The 20,334-nt window shown below is 47.3% G+C and overlaps 8 protein-coding genes across 8 annotated transcripts; 4 read left to right on the top strand and 4 right to left on the bottom strand.

Annotated features, from left to right (window-relative positions):
- Positions 1 to 120: 120 nt before the first annotated feature.
- On the bottom strand, positions 121 to 2,254 carry C8R40DRAFT_265984 (trafficking protein Mon1-domain-containing protein). The gene is made up of 5 exons (XM_046234541.1): positions 2,055 to 2,254; positions 1,558 to 2,008; positions 1,430 to 1,511; positions 450 to 1,357; positions 121 to 366 (listed from the first exon to the last, which is right to left on the bottom strand). The coding sequence occupies exons 2-5, from the start codon at positions 1,969 to 1,971 to the stop codon at positions 226 to 228; spliced, it is 1,545 nt and encodes a 514-aa protein (XP_046091703.1). The 5' UTR covers positions 1,972 to 2,008; positions 2,055 to 2,254; the 3' UTR covers positions 121 to 225.
- A 536-nt stretch (positions 2,255 to 2,790) lies between these two features.
- On the bottom strand, positions 2,791 to 4,783 carry C8R40DRAFT_265319 (dihydrolipoyllysine-residue acetyltransferase). The gene is made up of 6 exons (XM_046234539.1): positions 4,417 to 4,783; positions 4,213 to 4,355; positions 4,099 to 4,161; positions 3,367 to 4,049; positions 3,152 to 3,314; positions 2,791 to 3,097 (listed from the first exon to the last, which is right to left on the bottom strand). The coding sequence occupies exons 1-6, from the start codon at positions 4,445 to 4,447 to the stop codon at positions 2,828 to 2,830; spliced, it is 1,353 nt and encodes a 450-aa protein (XP_046091702.1). The 5' UTR covers positions 4,448 to 4,783; the 3' UTR covers positions 2,791 to 2,827.
- A 3,530-nt stretch (positions 4,784 to 8,313) lies between these two features.
- Positions 8,314 to 10,269, top strand: C8R40DRAFT_1032978 (P-loop containing nucleoside triphosphate hydrolase protein; the record flags this gene model as incomplete). Its single annotated transcript, XM_046223303.1, has 7 exons — positions 8,314 to 9,032; positions 9,092 to 9,285; positions 9,340 to 9,378; positions 9,447 to 9,544; positions 9,598 to 9,669; positions 9,726 to 9,783; positions 9,833 to 10,269. The coding sequence occupies 7 exons, from the start codon at positions 8,314 to 8,316 to the stop codon at positions 10,267 to 10,269; spliced, it is 1,617 nt and encodes a 538-aa protein (XP_046091701.1).
- A 370-nt stretch (positions 10,270 to 10,639) lies between these two features.
- C8R40DRAFT_1065613 (uncharacterized protein) lies at positions 10,640 to 11,761 on the top strand (the record flags this gene model as incomplete). The annotated part of the gene is made up of 2 exons (XM_046225681.1): positions 10,640 to 10,856; positions 10,911 to 11,761. 2 exons carry the CDS (start codon positions 10,640 to 10,642, stop codon positions 11,759 to 11,761), a joined length of 1,068 nt encoding a protein of 355 aa, XP_046091700.1.
- Positions 11,762 to 12,305: 544 nt separating this feature from the next.
- C8R40DRAFT_1081000 (uncharacterized protein) lies at positions 12,306 to 13,391 on the top strand. The gene is made up of 5 exons (XM_046227114.1): positions 12,306 to 12,646; positions 12,731 to 12,973; positions 13,031 to 13,112; positions 13,168 to 13,196; positions 13,255 to 13,391. The coding sequence occupies exons 1-5, from the start codon at positions 12,509 to 12,511 to the stop codon at positions 13,321 to 13,323; spliced, it is 561 nt and encodes a 186-aa protein (XP_046091699.1). The 5' UTR covers positions 12,306 to 12,508; the 3' UTR covers positions 13,324 to 13,391.
- Positions 13,392 to 13,634: 243 nt separating this feature from the next.
- On the bottom strand, positions 13,635 to 15,066 carry C8R40DRAFT_1158095 (kinase-like domain-containing protein; the record flags this gene model as incomplete). The annotated part of the gene is made up of 6 exons (XM_046229698.1): positions 13,635 to 13,837; positions 13,887 to 14,055; positions 14,106 to 14,227; positions 14,281 to 14,478; positions 14,525 to 14,871; positions 14,927 to 15,066. The coding sequence occupies 6 exons, from the start codon at positions 15,064 to 15,066 to the stop codon at positions 13,635 to 13,637; spliced, it is 1,179 nt and encodes a 392-aa protein (XP_046091698.1).
- A 246-nt stretch (positions 15,067 to 15,312) lies between these two features.
- On the top strand, positions 15,313 to 17,524 carry C8R40DRAFT_1165558 (uncharacterized protein; the record flags this gene model as incomplete). The annotated part of the gene is made up of 5 exons (XM_046230714.1): positions 15,313 to 15,386; positions 15,439 to 15,484; positions 15,537 to 15,701; positions 15,756 to 16,041; positions 16,098 to 17,524. 5 exons carry the CDS (start codon positions 15,313 to 15,315, stop codon positions 17,522 to 17,524), a joined length of 1,998 nt encoding a protein of 665 aa, XP_046091697.1.
- Positions 17,525 to 18,193: 669 nt separating this feature from the next.
- On the bottom strand, positions 18,194 to 20,119 carry C8R40DRAFT_1165557 (pyridoxal phosphate-dependent transferase; the record flags this gene model as incomplete). The annotated part of the gene is made up of 5 exons (XM_046230713.1): positions 18,194 to 18,277; positions 18,334 to 18,850; positions 18,907 to 19,239; positions 19,291 to 19,886; positions 19,940 to 20,119. 5 exons carry the CDS (start codon positions 20,117 to 20,119, stop codon positions 18,194 to 18,196), a joined length of 1,710 nt encoding a protein of 569 aa, XP_046091696.1.
- Between the last annotated feature and the right edge of the window lie 215 nt (positions 20,120 to 20,334).

Below are 20,334 nucleotides of genomic sequence, written 5' to 3'. Positions count from 1 at the left end.
TGAAGAGGATTGAGTGCGGGTAGGAGAAGCACGAAATGTAAGCGGGACCATGTCTCCACATAGCAGTCTGGTATTTAGAGGGACCAGTATTCCCATCGTAAAACAAATTTCAGTTACTACGAAGACTATAATGCCGCACTCAATCAAGAACACTAAGATTTATACTTTATCGGAGTTTGAGGAATCTGAATTATTCTAAGTACCTTATCCTGGCTACATCGACGTTTAGAACACCGGCGCATCCTTCAAAAACAACTTGCCCTCCTCCTTCTTCACCCACCGTGCAACTGCGTTAGCAGCTCCAACTGCGGCACTTTTGGGTAGTAGCGGGGACAATGTGAGGTATAACTCAAAGGGCTGGGTTATCTGAAATGTATATAACAGAGGAACACATATCAGTTCAGAAATAGACAAAGCGAGGGGCAAAGAAATGCGACAAGGATGCTCACCCATCCTAGAACAGCCTCAGTCTCAGTCCTCAAATACTGCAATTTCAAACCCTCCCTCACCTCCCCTTTACCTGGATTTGACATTCCTTTGGCATGAATCGCATCATGAACGAGCTGATACAACGTAATAATTCGCTTTTTTTCGTCTGTCTCTCCTTCATTTTTCTCGCCTACCTTCCCCTTATCATTTATGTCTCCACCTGTATTCCTGGCCATATACATTTCATCTTCCTCCCAAACAGGATACGTAACTTGCACCAATCCCCTAGCTTTATAGACAAAATGTCTCAAACCAGGTATGCCGAGCTCCGATATGGCGTACGATGAATGGGAGATGTGCGTGCGGAGATGATGGAATGACGATGACGAAGTGTGATTGGCAGGAGAGCTAGACGCACTCAACGTGGTTCCTGGTGCCGTCGCCTTTGACAGTGACGGCGATAACATTGATGATGAATTCGAGGTAGAAACGGATGAAGACGAAGAAGGCAAGGAAGCAGATAACTTTTCCACAGCTTCATCACACCATGCTCTAACGGAATCGAAATCGCTCCCACCACTGATGCAGACAAGTGTGATTGAGCGAGATGTAAGAGATTGAGTTTCCCTCTTTCTATTGACCGAGATCGCTTCGGTTGATACGACGCTATCATTGTTTGCGATGTTAGGTAAAATTAGATCATCCTGGCGTTGCACGATAGGATTAGATGCAAGTGAAGATGACCCGGAAGTTCCTTCTAATCCGCTTGAATTTGAATTCCCGCCAAGCATATACGGAATATTGACAACATATGCATTGACCATCCTTCCTTCATTCCATTTTGGAAGGCATAATGGCACCCACATAGCCGCTGCAGGGGAGTTAGATATGGATGGGGAAGCAAGGGTTGTTAAGAGGATATGAATGTCTACCAAAAGTGGTCAAGGGTGAGTATACGTAGAGACACAAATGACATTTTGTTTAGTTCGGATGAACGAACCTGCTGGATGAACTGAATGTTTTTTCGGTCGTACAATTGTGATGATTTCACCTTGGGTGACGAGAATGATATAGAGTATATCCTAGAGGGATTAATCTCCGTTAGAAATAAGACCAAGTAACGCATACCTTGGTGAATTTTCCGGATGGAACCAAAGCCTGCGCTAACTTGTTGCGCAGGAAAGGATCAAGCCGGAGACAGCGTAGTGCAGACATGGATATAGCGAGATCAAGTTGCAAACGAGCAATCATAGTAGTCAAGAAAGTATCCGCGCCACCCAATAGTCTCCTCAGATCGAAGTTCCCTCTGCGTTCAAATATCCTCTTTAGTTGTACAGAGGTAACGACGCTAAGGATCTGCAGATGGAGATACTCTAGCTGCGAGCGAGCCACGCTCTCTGGTTCACCCCATGTGGAGACACAAGCATAATACAGCGGCTGTCGCTGAAGGAAAGTGATCCTCGTCTTCCCAGCATTGATCGACTTTAGCTTGTCGCCATCGTCGATGAAGACGGAGATCAAAGCCTGCATTACACCAAGCATGGATGAGACGTCTATGTCGTCGGTGTCTGTTCCACGGCTGAAGAAAGATGAGTAAGGAAAGGAGGAGAAGAATTAGGCCATACCTGACCTAATGTATACTGGCTTACCAGCGTCAGTAAGTATAAAGTACTCCCTTGGACTGAGTTTCGAGTTAAAAGATCGCCGAGAGTCTGGAAGCCAACGGGCGGTACCACGATTTGTAGATGATGTTTCGGTTGTAGCATGATTTGAAGTTAAAGTCCGCCTCAGTTGGTCCCTTAGTATCTTTTTCGATTCCCCCTCTTTACTTTCATTGCCCGGTTTATTCTGATACACATCTTCGTTTATAGAATCCACTTCGGCCTCTACGTCTTGAACCAATATTCTATTTCCATTGGTGTTGTCCAGTTCCAAGTTGATAACAGACGATGCGGAGCTATGACTTCCTATACTCATTAACTTCGGTGGTATTGGCGGTACTGGCGGGACGTCAGCGTTGGTATCAGTTGTTGTTGTTCCAGCATTGTAACTATGCACTCGCAAATTAGACAGCGAAGGAGATTGACGAAGTGCAGGGGCAACCGCCAGTTTCGAGGGTGAGCGATGATACCCTATACCAGAAGGATTGGATGGTCCAGGGGTGCTTGCCCGGGATATGGATGGCGTTCTGGAAGAGGTACGGCTCATCATGTTAATAAGCGCCCAGAGCCCCACTATGATGTGCTTGGTGTCATGATGTGTAGCAGTTTTACTTTTGGTGAATCAACCTTTCAACAGTCACAAGAAATACGGAGAGATTCGTAAGGATATTGTGCAAAGTAAGTAAGCCTATATTAATCTAAGTCACAGCCCAATTTTCCGAACCACCGAGGACGTCTCAAAGCATGAACGTCAGAGGATTTTCTAAGTAACCCTTGAAGGCAGATAGCCATCTAGCAGCAATAGCACCATCCACGGTTCGGTGATCCGAGCTCAATGTAACCTGCATGTTCTGTACGACCTTGAATCCACGCTCTTCCTCGGGTGCAGGTACGAATTTAGGTTCCGTAGAGCCGACAGCGAGGATGCAAGATTGAGGGGGATTTATGATAGCGGTGAAATGAGAGACGCCGAACATTCCGAGATTGGAGATGGTAAAGGTCCCGCCCTGTGACTCCAAAATTAAGCAGAAAGTTGAGGAGTAGCCTAATGTTTCTCGTACCTGGTAGTCAGAAGGAGCCAATTTCCCGTCACGAGCCTTCTTGGCCAATGCCTTGGTTTCAGCAGAAATGGTGGCGAGACCTTTTGAGCCAGCATCTTTTACAATGGGGGTAATGAGGCCGGTAGGAGTGGCGACAGCGACAGAGATATCAGCTTTCTTGTATCTATTAGAAATGGTAAGGGATTCATCGCTCCAGGAAATAGACATAGACTCACGTCCGGATCACCTCTCCGAGCCACGCAGAGTTAGCTTCGGGAACATCGGACAAGGCGCAAGCAACAGCTTTGACGATAAAATCATTTACGCTGAGCTTAGCACTTTTGTCCTTCTCTGACAAAGTTTTGTTGAAGACCTCTCGTAATTTGAGGACCTTGTCCATGTTGATATCGACTGTGACGTAGTAGTGAGGAAGTTCCTGTTTCGATTGAGTGAGTCGAGAGCCAATGGTGCGGCGCATATTAGAAATCGGAGTGTCCACATAGTCGGGAAGTTGTGCTGCAGGTGGCTGCGAGGCAGCAGTTGACGGAGCAGCCTCAGCTGAAGGTTTGTACTTTTCAACATCTTCTCGAAGAATGCGCCCTTCAGGACCGGACCCTTTAACTTTCGACAAAGGAATACCACGTTCAAGAGCAATCTTTTTGGCGATAGGTGACGCAAATATACGGTCGCCAACGGGAATTTCGGGCTTTGACCGTTTGGTTTCACTCGGGGGAGGAGGAGACGTATCCTTGGAAGGCTCAGACTCGGTTTTTGGAGGCTCAGGCTCCTTTGCAGTCTCTTTTGGAGTTTCCGAAGATGCCTTTGCTGCCATCTCCGCCGCGCCAGAGAGGTCGTCGCCCTCCTCTCCTACGATAGCAATGACGGTACCAATTTTGACGTTTTTTGCGCCATCCTGGGCCTGAAGAAAGTAGTGAGCAGCTTGCGCAAAAAGTTGGAATCATGCATACAATGATTTTTGCCATGATACCGTCGTCCTGCGCTTCCACGTCGATTGTAGCCTTGTCGGTTTCCTGGTGCCAAATAATGTCAGCTGAGAAGTTTAACAAAGCATATTCACACACAATCTCAAGGAGAACGTCCCCAGCAGAGAAGGATTCTCCTTCCTTCTTTTTCCAAGAAGCAATTCCACCCTCTGACATGGTTGGGCTCATGGCTGGCATGTTAAATTGAGAAAGGACATTTCTCCGTGCTGAAGCGTGCAGACCTAAGAGAAGAGGAGTGTGTTGAATGTACAGAATTCGAGAAAAGCTTGGAATAAAGCTTACGACGCGCAAAAATCCGGGCAACAGAAGACATGGAGAGAGGAGGACGTCGGAAGTGGACGGGCAGTAAAAACAAGCGCTCAGGCCTGGAGGTGAATCGTGGTTACCGTGGAAATTTCCGTTTTCGGGTATACATACGAAGGTCGCTCTTTTTTAGACTGTTACTTAGTGTTACACCGACACTGTCTAAACAGTGATTCTTACTCTAACACTTCTCCCCCAGACCTATTAGAAAGTATATTTTGCTATCTCGCTGCCGTTTCGAAGGCAGTTGAGCAAAATTTTACGGGGTGCTACCCTGCTCTGAGAACAGGGTTCCCCGGTCTTCAATAGATACCTTCAATTGTTGCGTTTACGGCGCAAGAGTCACTTTACAAGAGAATGAGCCCTAACAGGCCTTGACGCGCATATATCTCCTCACCCCTTAATTGCGTATGCATTTCATGTAAGTACTACATACTGTAGAGCGAGCAGTTGTTTCTTTCGAATCAATAAATTTATACATGAGTCGACCTTCAAGCTTCAAATGTCACCTCTAAAAGATATCGCCAGTTCAACTGTACATACTGTAAATATCTGGATGAGGACCTTTTCAATGTTCATGTCGCGCGCTCGAACGCGTCGTTACCCGGCACATGACCGATATAAATTAAAGTTGAACCAAACATCTTCCTGAATCCTTGAACTCATGTAAATGTCTGTTACGGTAGATCCATACTGGAGAGTGAAGAGTATGCTGCTTATCGCTTGATGAGATATAACATTACTCACATTTCCACAGCAAAGCCATGCGAATTCTACAGGAAAGGCCGCTGCTTATTTGGTGAAGACCGTTGCAATTTTCTTCATGTTATGAACGACTGGAATCCGGATGAAAGCACATTCATTGAATCCAAATCATCACAGGCTGCGCCTGTGGTGAAGATATTTCCTGAGACTCCTCCTTCGGCTTCCCTGCATTCCGTTCGATCTCCACCTCGTTCACCACGAACTACAAATCTCTTGTTGGCTTTGAAGGGAGTTATTAGAGATGACGAAGAAGAGGAGGAGGAGGAATTTGTTGATGAACTGTCCTTTGAAGCAGTTGATGACGATGATAATGATTCTCCGAGGACCACTAGCCAAACTGTTCAGCAAATTGACACTGACGCCAATGGATTCGACTTTCATGACCCACTGTCAACCATGAATGATCAAACCGAGCATTCGCCACCTAGCTCAGTTCATTCTGGTCTTCTTTCTCCAGTCGAGTTCTCGGACCTTCAATTGAAGCACTTTTCCCATCTCCATTCCAACAGTCATTCTAGAACTCCATCTCTGGATCCAGGCTTTTACGATTCCATTGGCGCAACAAATTTACAATGGGTGTCGCCTTCGCCTATGGTTCTTTCGCCTCCGAGGAGCCCAGCTATGAGCTCGACGTTCGAATTACTGGCTTCCCCTTTCGGAAGCCCATCCGCCAGATTAATAGTAAATTCTGCTGCTGGAATGATGTCTCCTCGGTTGGGTGCCTTTACTCCTCGGATACCTGTCTCTCCTTCACCTCTTGCGTCCAAGTTCGATGACTTTGAAGAAGAAGACGCCCAAGATGTGCAGCCCGATTTAGGTCTTGATTCCCCTACCGAATATTATCAGAAGAAGAAGGAGGAGGCTGAGAGCGTCAGTCGACTGATACAAGCTCAAGAAGAGGAGAATGTTGCTCATCAGGATTTAATTGGAGAGCAGGATGATGATGATGATGATGGGGATTACACTGGCGCTTTGACAACCAGGTGGGATTCCGAAGATCAAGATACTGTGCGGCCTTTCTTTTTGGAGCCTGCTCCTCCTCCCCGGTCAAGGTTCAGGCCAGTATCCACGCACTCGCCAACGGAAGGACGGTTTGATCATACTCCCGAAACCATACAGGTTCAAGAGGACGTAGAGGAGGCTTTACGCCGAAGGTCTGCTAGTCCTCTAGACTATCTTCGAACTCCCGAAACGGTGAGGCCTCCCCCTGAATTTTCTCCTGAAGATGTAGAGGCAGACTCAACGGCACATATACCAGTCAGCCCATCACCACTTCGACTTGACGACGACGAGACGGCCCAATTAGCATATCTAGCTGGAAGCCCGGACGAGTATGATAATGACGAGGCCGAACATTTTCACGAAGAGGACGATACCATCAATTATCTTTACGACGTCTACTCGGATATCGATTCTGAATCTGAACGTGCTGAGGAAGAGGAAGAGGTGCAGGAGTTGCAGGAGAGGGAGGAGGAGGCGGAGGCGGAAGACGTGGCGCGAAATGATGAAGAAGGTGATGTTTGCGTCTCGAGGGCATTGCCGCCGCATACCTCCTTACCGGTATCTCTTTTATCTCATACCCCTTCTGTTATCCAATCACCTTCAACTGCTTTACCACAGGACTATACGAATGTATCTACTCTTCCGCCGAGAACTTCCTTCTCCAGTTCCAGATCTTCTGCGCCAAGACAGACTTCCTTCTCCACTCCACAGAGAAACTCTTTCTCCAGCTCTAGGTCTTCTCCACGAAGGGCTTCCCTCTCGATCCACAGATCTTCTCCACCGTCATCTCCGCCCACTGCCAGAGTTTTCACCCCACCTGTACATGCACCATCTACCCCTCCTGCATTAGCGAGAAATTCTTTCTCCAGCTCCAGGTCTTTTTCGCCGAAAAATCCCTTCTCCAGCTCGCGGTCTTCTCTACCGTTATCCCCGCCCACTGCCAGAGTTTTCACGCCGCCCGTACATGCACCATCTACCCCTCCTGCATTAGCGAGAAGTACCTTCCCCGGCTCGCGGTCTTCTCTCCCGAGGAATTCCTTCCCTAGCTCCAGGTCTTCTCTATCGAGAACTTCCCCCTCTATCTCCGAGTCTTCTCCACCGTCATCTCCGCCCACTGCCAGAGTTCTAACGCCGCCTGTACATTCACCATCTACCCCTCCTGCATTAGCGAGAAATTCCTTGCCTAGCTCCAGGTCTTTTCCACGGGCACCTTCATCCTCCAGCTCGCAGTCTTCTTCACCGAAGAATTCATTCTCCGGCTCCAGGTCTTCTCCGCCGCCATCTCCTCATAATGCCAGAGTTTGTACGCCGCCTGTACATGCACCATCTACCTCTCCTGCATTACACAGAATTTCCAGTTCCAGGTCTTCTCCACCGAGGACTTCCCTCTCGATTTCCAGATCTTCACCACCGTCATCTCCGCTCACTGCCATAGTTTTCACGCCACCTGCACCTGCACCATCTATCCCTTCTGCATCATGTCCCCCTCCTGCGCCCGTGCCAACCGATGAAGAGGAACGCATCGATCAATCAACACCTCTTTCCAAAATTTCTAACTCCGGAAGAAGCGCTAAACTGCGTCCCTTGAGACTGGTATGTTGACATTTTTAACTCAGCTGCGGCGTAGATACTGAATATTATCCTTAGTCGACAATTGCCACAGGTTCTGCTCTGATCCCGATAGTCTCTTCCCCAAATGCTCCCATAACTACTGAACCCAGTGACAAGCCACATCGTACGCATGCTGCACGCTTAACCTATCTAATTTGCATTGAAATGGTTCAATTAGCTGATCCTTTATCATCTACCGATCCGTTCTCTGATGACAATCGCTCATCTATTGCATCTACAAGTGTACTATCTGCATCTGCATCTATGGAATCTGCTCTTTCTAACAATCCTTTGGTATGTATATCCTTCCACTGGGAAAACATTAATTTTATTGTTCTAATATCACAGCTTTCGTCTACGCTTTCTCCTTCGTCTATTTACTCTGGACAAATTCAGCATGGATCGCTGGACCCTACAGTGTCTTCCTCAATACCACTTTCTGCACCGCCGGCGGCAACAGGCGGGCATCTTATGCAATCCCCTCCAATTTCTGCACCCATGTCATCATCATTTAAGATACCCCCATCTCAAAAACGGAGCAGCATCTATTACATTCGGAATGAAACAAACGGACTCCGAGATTCACCACCTAATTCGTCTGGAATCCATGAACCAAAATCGGCACCTTTAGCTCGACCACCCACTTGGGAGAGAAAAGACTCGATAAGGTCAGGATCCGTGCGATCATTCAGCACCTCGGCCTCCCGTAGGTTGTCTCGCATTAGTACCTCGGAGAGTAAGCAAGAACATACGAGGCAGTCGCAAACGCCGAATCGTCTTTCCTCTGTGACATCACATCACTCTGCTACAAGCCTCTCGATACCCCCACGTCCTTCGACAGGATTGTCTGAAAAAGCACCAGTACTTCAAGATGCTTCCCTCAGCTTAGCACATGACTCCTCCCCAGCCCGGGCTGATACGCCCCCTCATTCTAGTACTCCTCGGCCCACACTGTTATTCGCTATCGCAAGCGATGATCCCAAAGCGGTTGAAAGAGTCCTCGAACATGGCGACGATGAATCAAAAGGTCTTATCGATGCCAACGACACAATCGGACCCCAGGCTCAGTCAGCCCTTGAATTCACGCTGGAGAACGAAGGCTTGAAAAATAAACTTGGTATCGTCAAGAAACTTCTGGGATATGGTGCTGATCCTAGTAAAGCAAAGCTGAATGACAGCACGAGCAATGATGACGCCGAATTGGATCCTGCAACCAGGTATTTGCGCTCTGCCATCTTCCCGGTTCATCATGGAATAACATAACGTCAACATTTAGATATTACTTGAACAGGGCTGATACCGCAACAACACGGCGTATAGATGCTCTCATGAAACGTTCAGTCTTTCGACCATTGGTTCGCATGAGATTTGGGATAATCGGGCAGGACAGAGCGTTAGAACAACTCTATCGTGTGCTGAGTATTCACTCGGAAAAAATATCAAAGTCCCCGGTCGTCGTTTTTCTATGTGGTTTGTAACTGGTTCCCGTGTTCTGAGTTGATTGATGTGAACTCCCGCCTTCAGGACCAAGTGGACACGGGAAAAGCATGTTAGCGCATCAATGTACGTATTAAATCTGCAGCTGTTTTTATTTTTGACAACGCGACGCTCAAATGTATGGAACCGTCTAGTCGGTTCACTCCTCGAAGTTCCAATCCACACTGTGAATATGACTACTCTACGTTCCGCTGATGACATCTGGCGGTCCTATTCTATTAGTTCTGATGAGGTCCGTGTCCCATCTTTCATTGAATATGATTGACGATTGAGTAATCCTCGTAGGACGCTACTCCATGCACGTTAGTCGAGTTCTTAGCCAACAACGAAGGCAAACGATGCGTTGTGGTCCTTGATGTGAGTGTAACTGTTCTTTGAAGAATTTACATGCTCAACGACACAACAACATTTAGGAAATTGAAAAGACAGAAAGCAAGGCGCTGTGGTCGTTACTGGTTCCATGGGAACTAGGTGATTCCGTCTATCATTCACTCGATTGAAGCCTAACCTCGTTTCTAAGGTCGCTGTACGTTCGAAGCTAATTCACGAACCATAGACGTTCGAAACGTCATATGGGTCGGCACCTCGAATATTGGAAATGCCTTGATTCTTGACTATCATAAATCTCTACAACGGCCTGAAGAAATGCTTACTCGTAATGAATATGTCGAGCTCATGGGAACCCTCCGACCGCACGTTTCAGACCAGCTCGGTGCTTCAGTCCTCTCTCGTGTCTCTGCCATTTTACCTTTCGTCCCCTTCACGACGGCAGAGAAGAGAGCCATAGCTTCTGAATTTCTACAGGAAAGCGCTGCCGAACATCTAGTCCAAGAGCTGTCCAGGGAGCAAAGGGAGAGGGTGGTAGAAGATTCGCTAGAGGATTTTGTCCCTTCAGAAGGGGCAAGATCGTTGTATAGGGCTGTCTCAAACCTGCTTATTGATTCGATGGACTTTTGAACATACCTACACTTAAGTATTCTTTTTTATTGGGATGAGAAGTAACAGGGAATAATTCTATCATCGATGCCTTCCTGCGTGTTCTCTCCGACGCTGCCCGACGCCATGACCGGCGGCTGTTCTAGGCACTAAGCTGCGCTCCAGCGGCTGAAACTATACATATACTGTAAGCCAGATCGATATCTTTGATCGTGATGGAATGATGATTCGTAGATGCTATAAGTAAAATAGAATCAACCTACACAGCCTTTCTCTCCAGCTTTTTGTTCTCTGTCTCCCTTCTTTGACCCTTCTTTATTTCTCTTTGTCGTGCTTTTCGACTGTTCTTATTCGTTCTTTCTTCGTTCCTTTCTTTAACGACTTGAACAGAATGAGTCCTGGTCATCTTGGTCGCCGAGCTTCTGCTTTTCGCGAAATCAAGCGCGCTCCCCAGGCTACTGTTACTGATACGGATTCCGTATCCGTGACGACACCCACAGCAACAGATACGACCAATGCTTACGCCCAACAAATCGTAGGAAGCATACCGCATTCCACCATAGCCCTTGCTGTTGTCCTCAGCGTCTTCGCTGCGATTATCATTGGGGGTATGTATTGTATGAATTAGACCTTTGATTTCCATTAAAGTGTTTTCTGTGCAGTATGTGGCTGGAAATACAGAGCTAGAAGAAGAACAAGAAATCAAACTGAAAGCGGCGAGGATGCGTTGTACCGACCAGCTTCAAACACTAGCTTCGCCTCTGAGAAACAAAGTAGCCTCGAAAAGCCTAAACAAGCTTTCATTCCTATTCCCCACAAAGGTGAAGCTGCTTGGACTCCCCAGGTTCGGACATATCTCGGGGTTCCTCTCAAAAACGGAGAGCTCCCTAAGCATGTACAGACTGCTCGCGAAGCACAGAAGTGGAGAAACGAACCTTCTCCCCCTCCTTCCTACCAGGAAAAAGTGGATCCTTTCCATTCGTATCCTATGAAGGCTCCCCAAGGGCCTATACACAAGCAACTGAACGTTGTCACCAACAGCCAGTACCCCACCTCCCATTTCTCAAACCCTACGCCTTTACCTCTGCTCACCACTGTCACCGAAGAACACACTGATCCTCTTCCGAGCCCTGCGCGCACCGCCTCGTTCCCTCTCCAACATAAACATTCTCGTTCACGTTCGGTGTCTTCCAAACACCTGTCTGGCGAAACGGTTACGAAAATCACCCCTGCTCAGGCTCGCCGCAGCCGGGGCGGCAGCATATCAGAGAAAATACGTCTTATGTATGTCATCAACACTTTCCATCCCTCGTTGGATGATGAGCTGCCCGTTAGAATTGGGGATTGTGTTCGCTTGATAGAGGAGTATCACGATGGGTGGTGCCTGGTTCAGCACGTTAGCAACGCTGATTCCCCTCGCGGTGTAGTTCCGAGGTTCTGCTTGGTCGACCGTCAATCAGCGCCTGCAAGGTCACGGAAACGCTCCTTGACTCAGTCTATTGTCAAGGTTTGAACAATTCACGCTCGAATCATGTCATCTCATGACATCCCTCCTCGGCATCCTTCATGTCGTACGTGACATTTACACCACCCGACGACTTATACATTCCTTTTGGACTGTAAACGCCAAACTGTTCATTCTTTTTATCTTATCCCTCCTTTATTGCCTGCTCATTTATTTATTATTGGTCCTGTTGAACTTTTGAGTGACTTTTTGAAGCTATTTATGCCGATACTAGCTGAATGGCTATCGGTGATAGCTCATTCGCCGTCATCGGATTTCTCCTTCGCTATCGCAAGCCAGAAGCCATTTTTGCACTTCTACCCTCTACCCTCATAAATCCTAACTCCATTTCGTGTGCACTTGGTCACACAAATACACCCATACCCCAACGTAGTACGTACTGCCGCCGCTCTCTTTCTCGATGCCTATGTTTGCTGGACGAGCTTGATTAAAGGTATTTTTGAACCTTTACATATCTATGGGCTATGGCTTGCGACACAACCTGTGATAGCCATAGACTTTCACAGTACTTTTCTTGAATCTAATAATGTCTTGCTGTAGTAGCACATGGCCTGTATATCGGCAAGCACCTATTAGTACCGTACATATCAATCCACTGTTGTTGTGCTGCATGCTCTGTTTGTGTATCGTGAGCGAACATTTACCTGACCGAATGCAAATTCGTTGAAGTTGTACTCTTACTCTCATCATCGATTGGAATCCAAGAATCTGCTTGCATCGTTTTCTGTCTTTCATATGGCCTCAGACATAGTTCTTCCAGGACAACCTATTCCCCTACCTAAAGGTCCTGTCCCACAGATAGGAAGGGGAATTTACGAAAGAGATTCTCAAATTAGAGCAAGTCTGGTTGGTGTACCGCGTTTCGAAGGATCTGTTCGTCTATCTCTTTCCCAAATGCTACTGCTAAAAAGTTTATAATCACATTTTGCTGATGCGGTATATCCTCCTGCCTATCAGAGTCTAGTTATATCTCGCGTGCGACCTCAACCGCCTGCTCCAAATTCTGTAGTCCTTGGCTCCATCACACGGCTTTCACCACTTCAAGCGCTTTTGTCTATCACGGTAGTAGATGGTGTACCGTTGCCTCCAGGAGAAGAGTTCACAGGCGTCATTCGTTCGCAAGATGTTAGAGCAACTGAGAAGGATAAGGTCAAGATTGGCGATTGCTTCAGAGGAGGGGATGTTGTCAGAGGGATTGTTGTGAGGCTATCTACTGCTAGCTTCAGAATCGCAGAGTTCTCATTATCTTTGCTCAAGATATCACTTGGCGACGCTCGCAGTTATTTTGTCACTACGGCCAGAAATGATTTGGGTGTTATCTTTGCGACGAGTGAAGCTGGTAATGGATCCTTTCGTTTTTCCTTGACCAAAATTTATTCCTTTCATTTCCTCAGGTGCAACCATGGAGCCGGTTTCCTGGCAAGTAAGTTTACCAACGATGACTGGCGTAGGTCTTCACGAATTTGACTGTTTTATCGCAGGAGATGCGATGTCCCAGAACTGGGAAGGTGGAAAAGAGAAAATGTGCGAAACCTGAGGGAGTCCCGTAGCTGGTATATTGTATCATATAGTATCAATAAATATCATACGTCGTTCGTTCAAAACCAGTGCCAGAACATTGGCAGTGGTTCAAATAATCTGATATGATCTAGATTTGAAAGAATTCTGCTAAATTCTGTGAAGTCCGCATAAAGCGTATGCGCTGAGCGACAACGCAACTTGAATGAGAGGGGAACAAAAGGCCAGTTCCTCTAGGTTCCGCTTTCAAGTACACGACCACCAGGTTCCAAAGTCTATTTGAAGATACATCGACATTGTGAAGTCAGTCTCAAACACATTTTCAATATACAATCCGGTCAAGTTAACTCCCAAATACATTCTTCAAGAATGGATGCTTGATTAACTCCTTTGCACTAGCCCTCTCCTTGTAATCAAACTTCAAGCAGTCCCTGATGAAATTTGCCGCCAGCTCGATCTCATCCTTAGTCAAGCCAGGGATGTTATAGTTCGCCATGGCATCCTCGAGCTTGACTGGCACAAGATCAGGAATTCGGAGGAGATTGCCTGCCCCACGTCAGCCTCAAAATCAATGGGGAAGTTTGAAAAGGCTCACCATTTTTGTCAAAGTATTTGTCCCTTTCCTTTGCACGAGCTAGCATGGTATCCGGAAATTTCTGTCCAGTAAGTTCCATCATCTTAGCCAAGTGGTCATCTTCAACACTCCAGTCTGGTTGTGCATCTTCGGGGTCAAATAGCCAGCGCCCTACTAGGAGTTCGAATGTCTGCGCCATAATAAGGGTAAACTATGTTTTGAGACAAGAGAGGGACAAACCAAGCATCCGATGGCCCATATATCCATTTTTGGGCCAATATCCGACCACAGAATGACCTCGGGCGCCCGTAAGGCTTGTGCACTAAAGCCAGCTGCCGTTGGCTGCTCTCCTGCACGTTGCGCTATACTTTCGTTAGGGAAAAAGTCAATAACAGTAGAAGCAATAAGCACATGCCATGTCCCAGATCAACCAGCGCGACCGTCATCCGCTCTGCTTGAAATGCTTCTGTTTCGTATGTCCACTCGTGGGGGATTGGCTGTGATCTGGGAGAGTCGCCGTCTGTCTCTGCTGGATTGGCAGCAAGGAACGTGTCCATCGCATCGTCAAGCGAGTACAAAGCATTGGTGAAGAGAATGTTATCCAGCTTGACATCTGCACAAATTGTAAGCACAGCAGAAATGTAGATTTGGAATCATACCAGTGTGAATAATGTCTATTGAGTGGAGTGCGTCAAGAGCTTGAAGGACCATGTAGAGAATATTGCGAACCATGTATGCTGGGAGAGACTTGGTTGGGGCTGAACGGCGAAGTGCGGAAACAGAGGTGCTAAACAACGTTTGGACCAAACAAAGATGTTGGGTTCCGCCTGGGCTGGTGGCGATAAAGTTATCTAACAGTGTTGGAAGGTGTTCGAATCCTTCGTCATCACGTTCTTCAGCGTTCTTGGCGACTTCCTTGAGAAATTCGAGCTCGCGAATGATGCCCTGATCAACGTCCAGGGTAGCTTCAGCAGTCAGAATCTTTGCAGCAGCATATTTAGAATCGCTGGAAGCATTAAGCGTGAAGATTAAGATTGATTTGAAGTCATAAGAGTAAGAACCTTATGCGTTCGTCGCGGATAAGCCAAGTTGTCGCTGTCACACCTTCTCCGAGCTTCCTGAATATCGTGTAACGGCCACCTTGAAGAGGTGCGCCCAAACGCGCGGGGAAGTGAACATTAGACTCAGAATCAGTGGACATTAGGCGACTGAGTGATAAAACAAATCGCGGAGTGGTGGCAATAAGCTCGGGTTCTTTCTGGATCTCTTTCACTGATTTTTAGGTACGCTTCACGTTCATGATGATTTCCAAATGCGCTTAAAACGTGTTCAACTGAGGCAGTGGAAGCAGAGAGGATTGTTGAATCCCAAAAAGGAAGTCGTGGGAATTGTTTGGTTGTCGCTTACGACAACTTTAGTTCAGAATCATATAGAGGTTTCTTCCTCGATGACCGCCGTCCTCTCTCCGACAGATGCTCTCAGAAGAGACAGAGGGATGTCTATCGACGACTCTTCGATTAGGTCCGTATTTAAAACACCATTCCTGCCCTCTACCCTGCTCATTATCGCAAAGTTACTCTGCCCTGACCTCCACCGACTGGCGTGTTAAGTACAATGAGGTACTTGGCCGCTAACTTTGTATTATTTCTCATCTGAACTGTCAAACTCTAGGTGGCCGATATGCTGGCAGAAACTCGGACTGAGCTCGACGACTTTCATCACGCTAGTAAGGAGCTTGAGGCAGAGTTGGAGGCAGAGCTTCAGAGGACAGAGAAGGCCCAGCAGGATCTAAGGGTTAAGGTGGCAAGAGCAGAAACTGAGCGGGACAACTGGAAGGTGCGCCGAGGGCTCACAACTCTCCCCATAAATTCGGATTAAATCTCGCTCTAGTCCAAGTTCATATCTCTTCAAACGACTCACAATACAATCACGACCTCTCTTCAACGCGAACTCGATAGGCTACGACAAGAACATCAGACAGTCAAAGTCCAGCTGCGCGAACTCGAAATGGGTAACGATGACCTTGAGAGAACGGAGCGTGCAGTATCTTCCACTTTGGCCGATGTGGAGGGAAAATATACCCGTGCCTTGGAGGAAAAGATCCTGCTCGAGCACGAGTTGATTGATAAAGCAAACGTGGAGGAACAGTGCCAACGACTCAGAGACGAGCTTCGAGGTACGGTGTCATCATTGTGCCGATTGCTTATACTGACTTGATTGTGTAATAATAAGATGCCAATGCTGAAATCTCTCACTTGAAACACCAGCTAACCACGCGATCCTCTACTGCTTCCAGTGACAGCTCTCACTCTAGCGGACCCTCATTCCCCCGAATGTCGGCACCCTCAACTGAGGATCTGCTTAGTACACCAGCTCCCCCAGATTTGCAATTATCAGAACTCGATCTGAGTACCGAAACTCTTCAAGACTCGAGTACATCGGAAGATGAAGTAACTCCACGTAAACAAATTCCAAACTCGAAAGGTCATTCGGCACTCCTTCAACGTGCAGGCTTTATGCCTGCTCAGACTTCCTCCCTATCTACGCCTCCAAGCAGTTCTTCTATACCTCGTTCCAGGACAATTCCATCATTTTCGTCACCTCGAACTCCAACATCTCCTACCAAGCGTGCAGCAGTCGCGCGTAATCCATCAACAATGAGCACGAGCTCAACAACTAGCACAGCTTCCAAGAGCAGGGGTGTCCAAATGGTAACCGAGATGCGTGCTAGAGTCAAAAATCTTGAACAAAAGATTCACACTCGGGTTCCGAGACTACGAATGGGGAGCATGTCCGGACGACCAAACGCCAACGCGCTTGCGGCGTCTAGCATTGGGACCCCAACTCAACCGTCTAGCACACGAAACGTACTCAGCCGTACGAGCTGGGACAACCCCTTATTAACCAGACGCAGTTCAGAATCCAAACGAAGCACTGAGTCAGAATCAGAGAAGAGCAAAAAAGGTTCAGGTGATACTTCAGGCTGGGTTCTCATTATGGAGGACTCTCCTTCGCCACCAAAAGAACGACGTAGGGCGTCAAGTCCGAAAAAGACGTTTCGGGCCGCTGCATCTACTTCTTCTTCCCCTACTTTCGGATCATCAAGAGCAAGTCCTCTTTTCCAAAGTACAACAAACATAGGTGGTCCGGGTACCAAACGACCACAATCCAGGCTCTCAGGTGGAAGCACTGCCACTACGACCTCCATACCCACACCGACCTCTCGTCCCGCAACGCCCACCTTTCTACCGTTACCGACTGCGACCAGTACGACTATGTTAGGACAGAAACGATCTACTGGGCCTGGCGGTGCGAATCCCTACGCATATCAACCAAAACGTTCTTCATTGGGAGCCAGTAATGCCGCGATGCCACCACCACCAGGATACGTCGGAATTCGTTCAGGTTCTAGTACGCCGTCCGACAATGGCAAGGCCTTGCCTCACTTACCAGGTGGTCATGCAAATGTTACTGTCCGTTCTCATAACGCCAAGTTACCGGCATCTAACTCGGCCGCTCTCCTGGGACAAAGTCGAATAGGACGGCCAAGTGGTACTCGGAGAAAGAGTGCAGAGGCTTCACCTGATAACACGCTCAGGTCCGAACCTGCGCGGACGAGACCAGGAAGTGCAGCTGCTCATCGCAAGAGCAATTCTTAAAGATCAGAAGTGCTTCTTTCTTTCTTATTCGACATTTAGTTACGGTTACCATGTTAGTTGTATTTCATTTCCACTCCAATCTTGACTTATTCTTCTCTTACCTATATGTTTTCATTTTCTCATTGCCGCTTCCTTTTTCTTTTTACCTCCAGAGCCAGATCGTCCTGAGTTTCTAAGTCGATAATGGCACTTGGTAGTTTGTTGTATTCTTTATTCATTGCTTAGGCGATGCACTGACCGCACACCCCTCATTTGAAAACCCAGGCGTCTTCCCCTCATCCTCCCGCTCCTCCATCTGCTCCATCCATTTATCCAAGTCCTCCAAGATTTCATGCCTACGCGACCTTATCACGACACTGACCTACACTGCAGATTTTCGAATACTCGATCTCTCCAACGTGTAGTATTCTTCTATGAAACGTACGTCTTTTAGTAATAACACTATTTCTGCCTTATAGAAGGAACATCGGGTTTCTGTACCATACATACTTCGACGATGATATCGAGCGGATATCGTTGCAGATAGGCCTGTTACCCATTATTTTTTAGATACCATGTCGTACTACTTGGGTTGCAGTAGAATGTGTCCCTTTTTTCTGCGGAACAAGTTATTATCTTATGCCTTTTTATAATGCTCTCCTGAATGGTTACTCACCATAAGCCACGATGTCAACACCTTTCAGCAGCAAAAAGTGCCGCCTCCACACTATTCAATATCCTTGAAATGTCTTCCAACCCCACACTAAAACGAACCTACGAGGCAATTGCGTCAGACAATGTTGAAATTTCAGCTGGGAAAATACACTCACCAAGGCTTCCGTCATCCCGTGCTCTCTCACCCAATCCATTTTTTCAGGAGGAAATGCAATCGCAATGAACGGAGACAATAGGGTGACAACCGTCCCGAGAGTTGTTCCCTTGTAGCACTGAATGCTCTCATAGAACGTTTTCGCGGCTTCTAAAGAGGTGAATGATACAGCTACGATTCCGCTATAGCCTGGTTGGAACTTGTTCTCGGTACTTTCGAGATCGTATTCAAAAGCAGAGACAACTCTCATGCAACGTTCATAATTTTCGCGATGCTGGTACTTCGGGTAGAAAACTTCTTCGATCACTGTTTTCTCCTCCCCTCCAACTTTAGAGCGAATAAACAGCCAATCTGCCAGCGCTTCTGCATTCCTGTTGATCGTGGAAAGCCGCTCTTCGAATCCGCGTGAGTTGAGTTCCATTACAAGCGCGTCGGCCCCAAAATAGTCATCCTCATAGTTGGCGTCCAGATGTGCCTTGAATGATGCATAAAAATGCGAAGAAGGATTCAACAGCAGCCTAGTTCAACATGGATTTGAATACAAAGTATCTGAAATAAGCACCCGAGGACTTACGCTCCACCAAGGACATTTGCAAAACCACTGAAGACTTTTGTTAAGCTGCCGACAACGATATCAGCATATTTCAGCACCGAGACGTTGAGATGACATCCGGCTGTCTCGTCGATAATGATCGGGATGTTGTGCTTATCTGCAAGTCGTCGCAGTCGAGGAAGGTCCGCGCTTTTAAGATGTGGGTTTCCTGGAAAATCGGTAAATATTCCGAGTACCGGCTTCTCGTTGTTGTCTTCGAGAAGCAGTTCTAGGTCATCGAGTGTCTCGTTGGTGAAAATGTGATAGCCGGGATTTGTCGTGTCGAGTAGTTTATACGAGTCAACATACAATATACTGAAACAATTAGTTCAAAGAATTCCATGAAGGAGAATTCGAAAAACTTACTTCACCTGCACAGTCGTGAACGTCCTCGGGTCAGTACTAGTTTTACATACATCGTGAAGCATATGGTGAATATTCCAGATGGCATTCATTCCTGTAGGGTACAAATACACGTCGCTTGTACTGACACCGTCGACACCCCGAATACTGCGAGCACCACTGTCTGTATCAAGCCCGGCAAACCGTGCTTTGATTTTTGCTTTCGCTTCAGGGACGGAGCTCAGAGCTGAATGCAGAGTGTAATAGTTCGAATATTCGTGGTCAGGCTGGGTCGGTAGTCCCAATGTCAATTCGAGGTTCCCGTCATGTCGAATGATACAATTCTCTGCCAAACGCGTAGAAATCCCAGCCCCACTGAACGTCCAAAACTTCATCGCCAAGCTTCCTTGTTCTACGGGGAATAGGACTGCGAAGATATCATGTCCGGGAGGGGGATTGAGCGTTTCAGATACGCAATTAGATTCCCAAAGCTCAGAGGCGGATGAAGGAAACTGTAGACGCATGTAGGATTGGAATGCTTTCGCCAGTCTCAATGAAGGAAACAAGAGGCAAGTATGCTCAGGGGAAGCCTTCAGTGCTTCAAGAGACGATTTAATCAACTACAGTGACATCGTGTCGGTTTGAAGATCATCGAGTCAAGAGCAGTGCTTACCGGTCGAAGAAAAGGATGGATAGTGAATCGTGGATAGCACGTTTCCAAGTGCTTGCTTTGAGCTGGTTTCCCCACTGCTCGGTCAACATTATCTTGCCAGGTTGGAAGGGACTGGATCACTGAATGGGGAGTATTAGGGGGAATGCAGTGATCTAGAGGAGGGTTGCGTTGCAGGAGCATGATAGTCCTCTATAACCTTCAAATGAGGTGTGAACTTCAAAGTCGACTTTTATGCGGCGTTTTACTAGAAGTGGCGCAACCATTCGTAAACCGGTGAGAGATTTTGTTTCGGTAGATTAATCGCTCGCATACAAGATCCATCAGAACGAGTCTATCCGGGTGCGCTCGCTGTCGAAGCTTGAGGACGCCTGTCATGCTCGGCTACCATACGGTAC

Source organism: Lentinula edodes (genome assembly GCF_021015755.1).
Source record: "Lentinula edodes strain Le(Bin) 0899 ss11 chromosome Unknown C8R40scaffold_2, whole genome shotgun sequence".
NCBI classification, from domain to species: Eukaryota; Fungi; Basidiomycota; class Agaricomycetes; order Agaricales; family Omphalotaceae; genus Lentinula; species Lentinula edodes.
The sequence above is the reverse complement of the archived record's forward strand: the minus strand, read 5'-3'. Positions and strand labels throughout refer to the sequence as shown.

Bases quoted from the DNA above. Each gene is read 5' to 3' on its own strand.
- C8R40DRAFT_1081000 (XM_046227114.1), top strand. From the start codon at position 12,509: ATGGCCTCAGACATAGTTCTTCCAGGACAACCTATTCCCCTACCTAAA. The intron at 12,647-12,730 runs GTTCGTCTATCT...CCTGCCTATCAG, and splicing joins TACCGCGTTTCGAAGGATCT to AGTCTAGTTATATCTCGCGT. The intron at 12,974-13,030 runs GTGAGGCTATCT...TCTTTGCTCAAG, and splicing joins ATGTTGTCAGAGGGATTGTT to ATATCACTTGGCGACGCTCG.
- C8R40DRAFT_265319 (XM_046234539.1), bottom strand. From the start codon at position 4,447: ATGTCTTCTGTTGCCCGGATTTTTGCGCGTC. The intron at 4,162-4,212 runs GTGTGTGAATAT...ATTTGGCACCAG, and splicing joins GGGACGTTCTCCTTGAGATT to GAAACCGACAAGGCTACAAT. The intron at 4,050-4,098 runs GTATGCATGATT...TACTTTCTTCAG, and splicing joins GTATCATGGCAAAAATCATT to GCCCAGGATGGCGCAAAAAA.
- C8R40DRAFT_265984 (XM_046234541.1), bottom strand. From the start codon at position 1,971: ATGCTTGGTGTAATGCAGGCTTTGATCTCCGTCTTCATCGACGATGGC. The intron at 1,512-1,557 runs GTATGCGTTACT...TAATCCCTCTAG, and splicing joins CATCCGGAAAATTCACCAAG to GATATACTCTATATCATTCT. The intron at 1,358-1,429 runs GTTCGTTCATCC...CACTTTTGGTAG, and splicing joins ACATTCAGTTCATCCAGCAG to ACATTCATATCCTCTTAACA.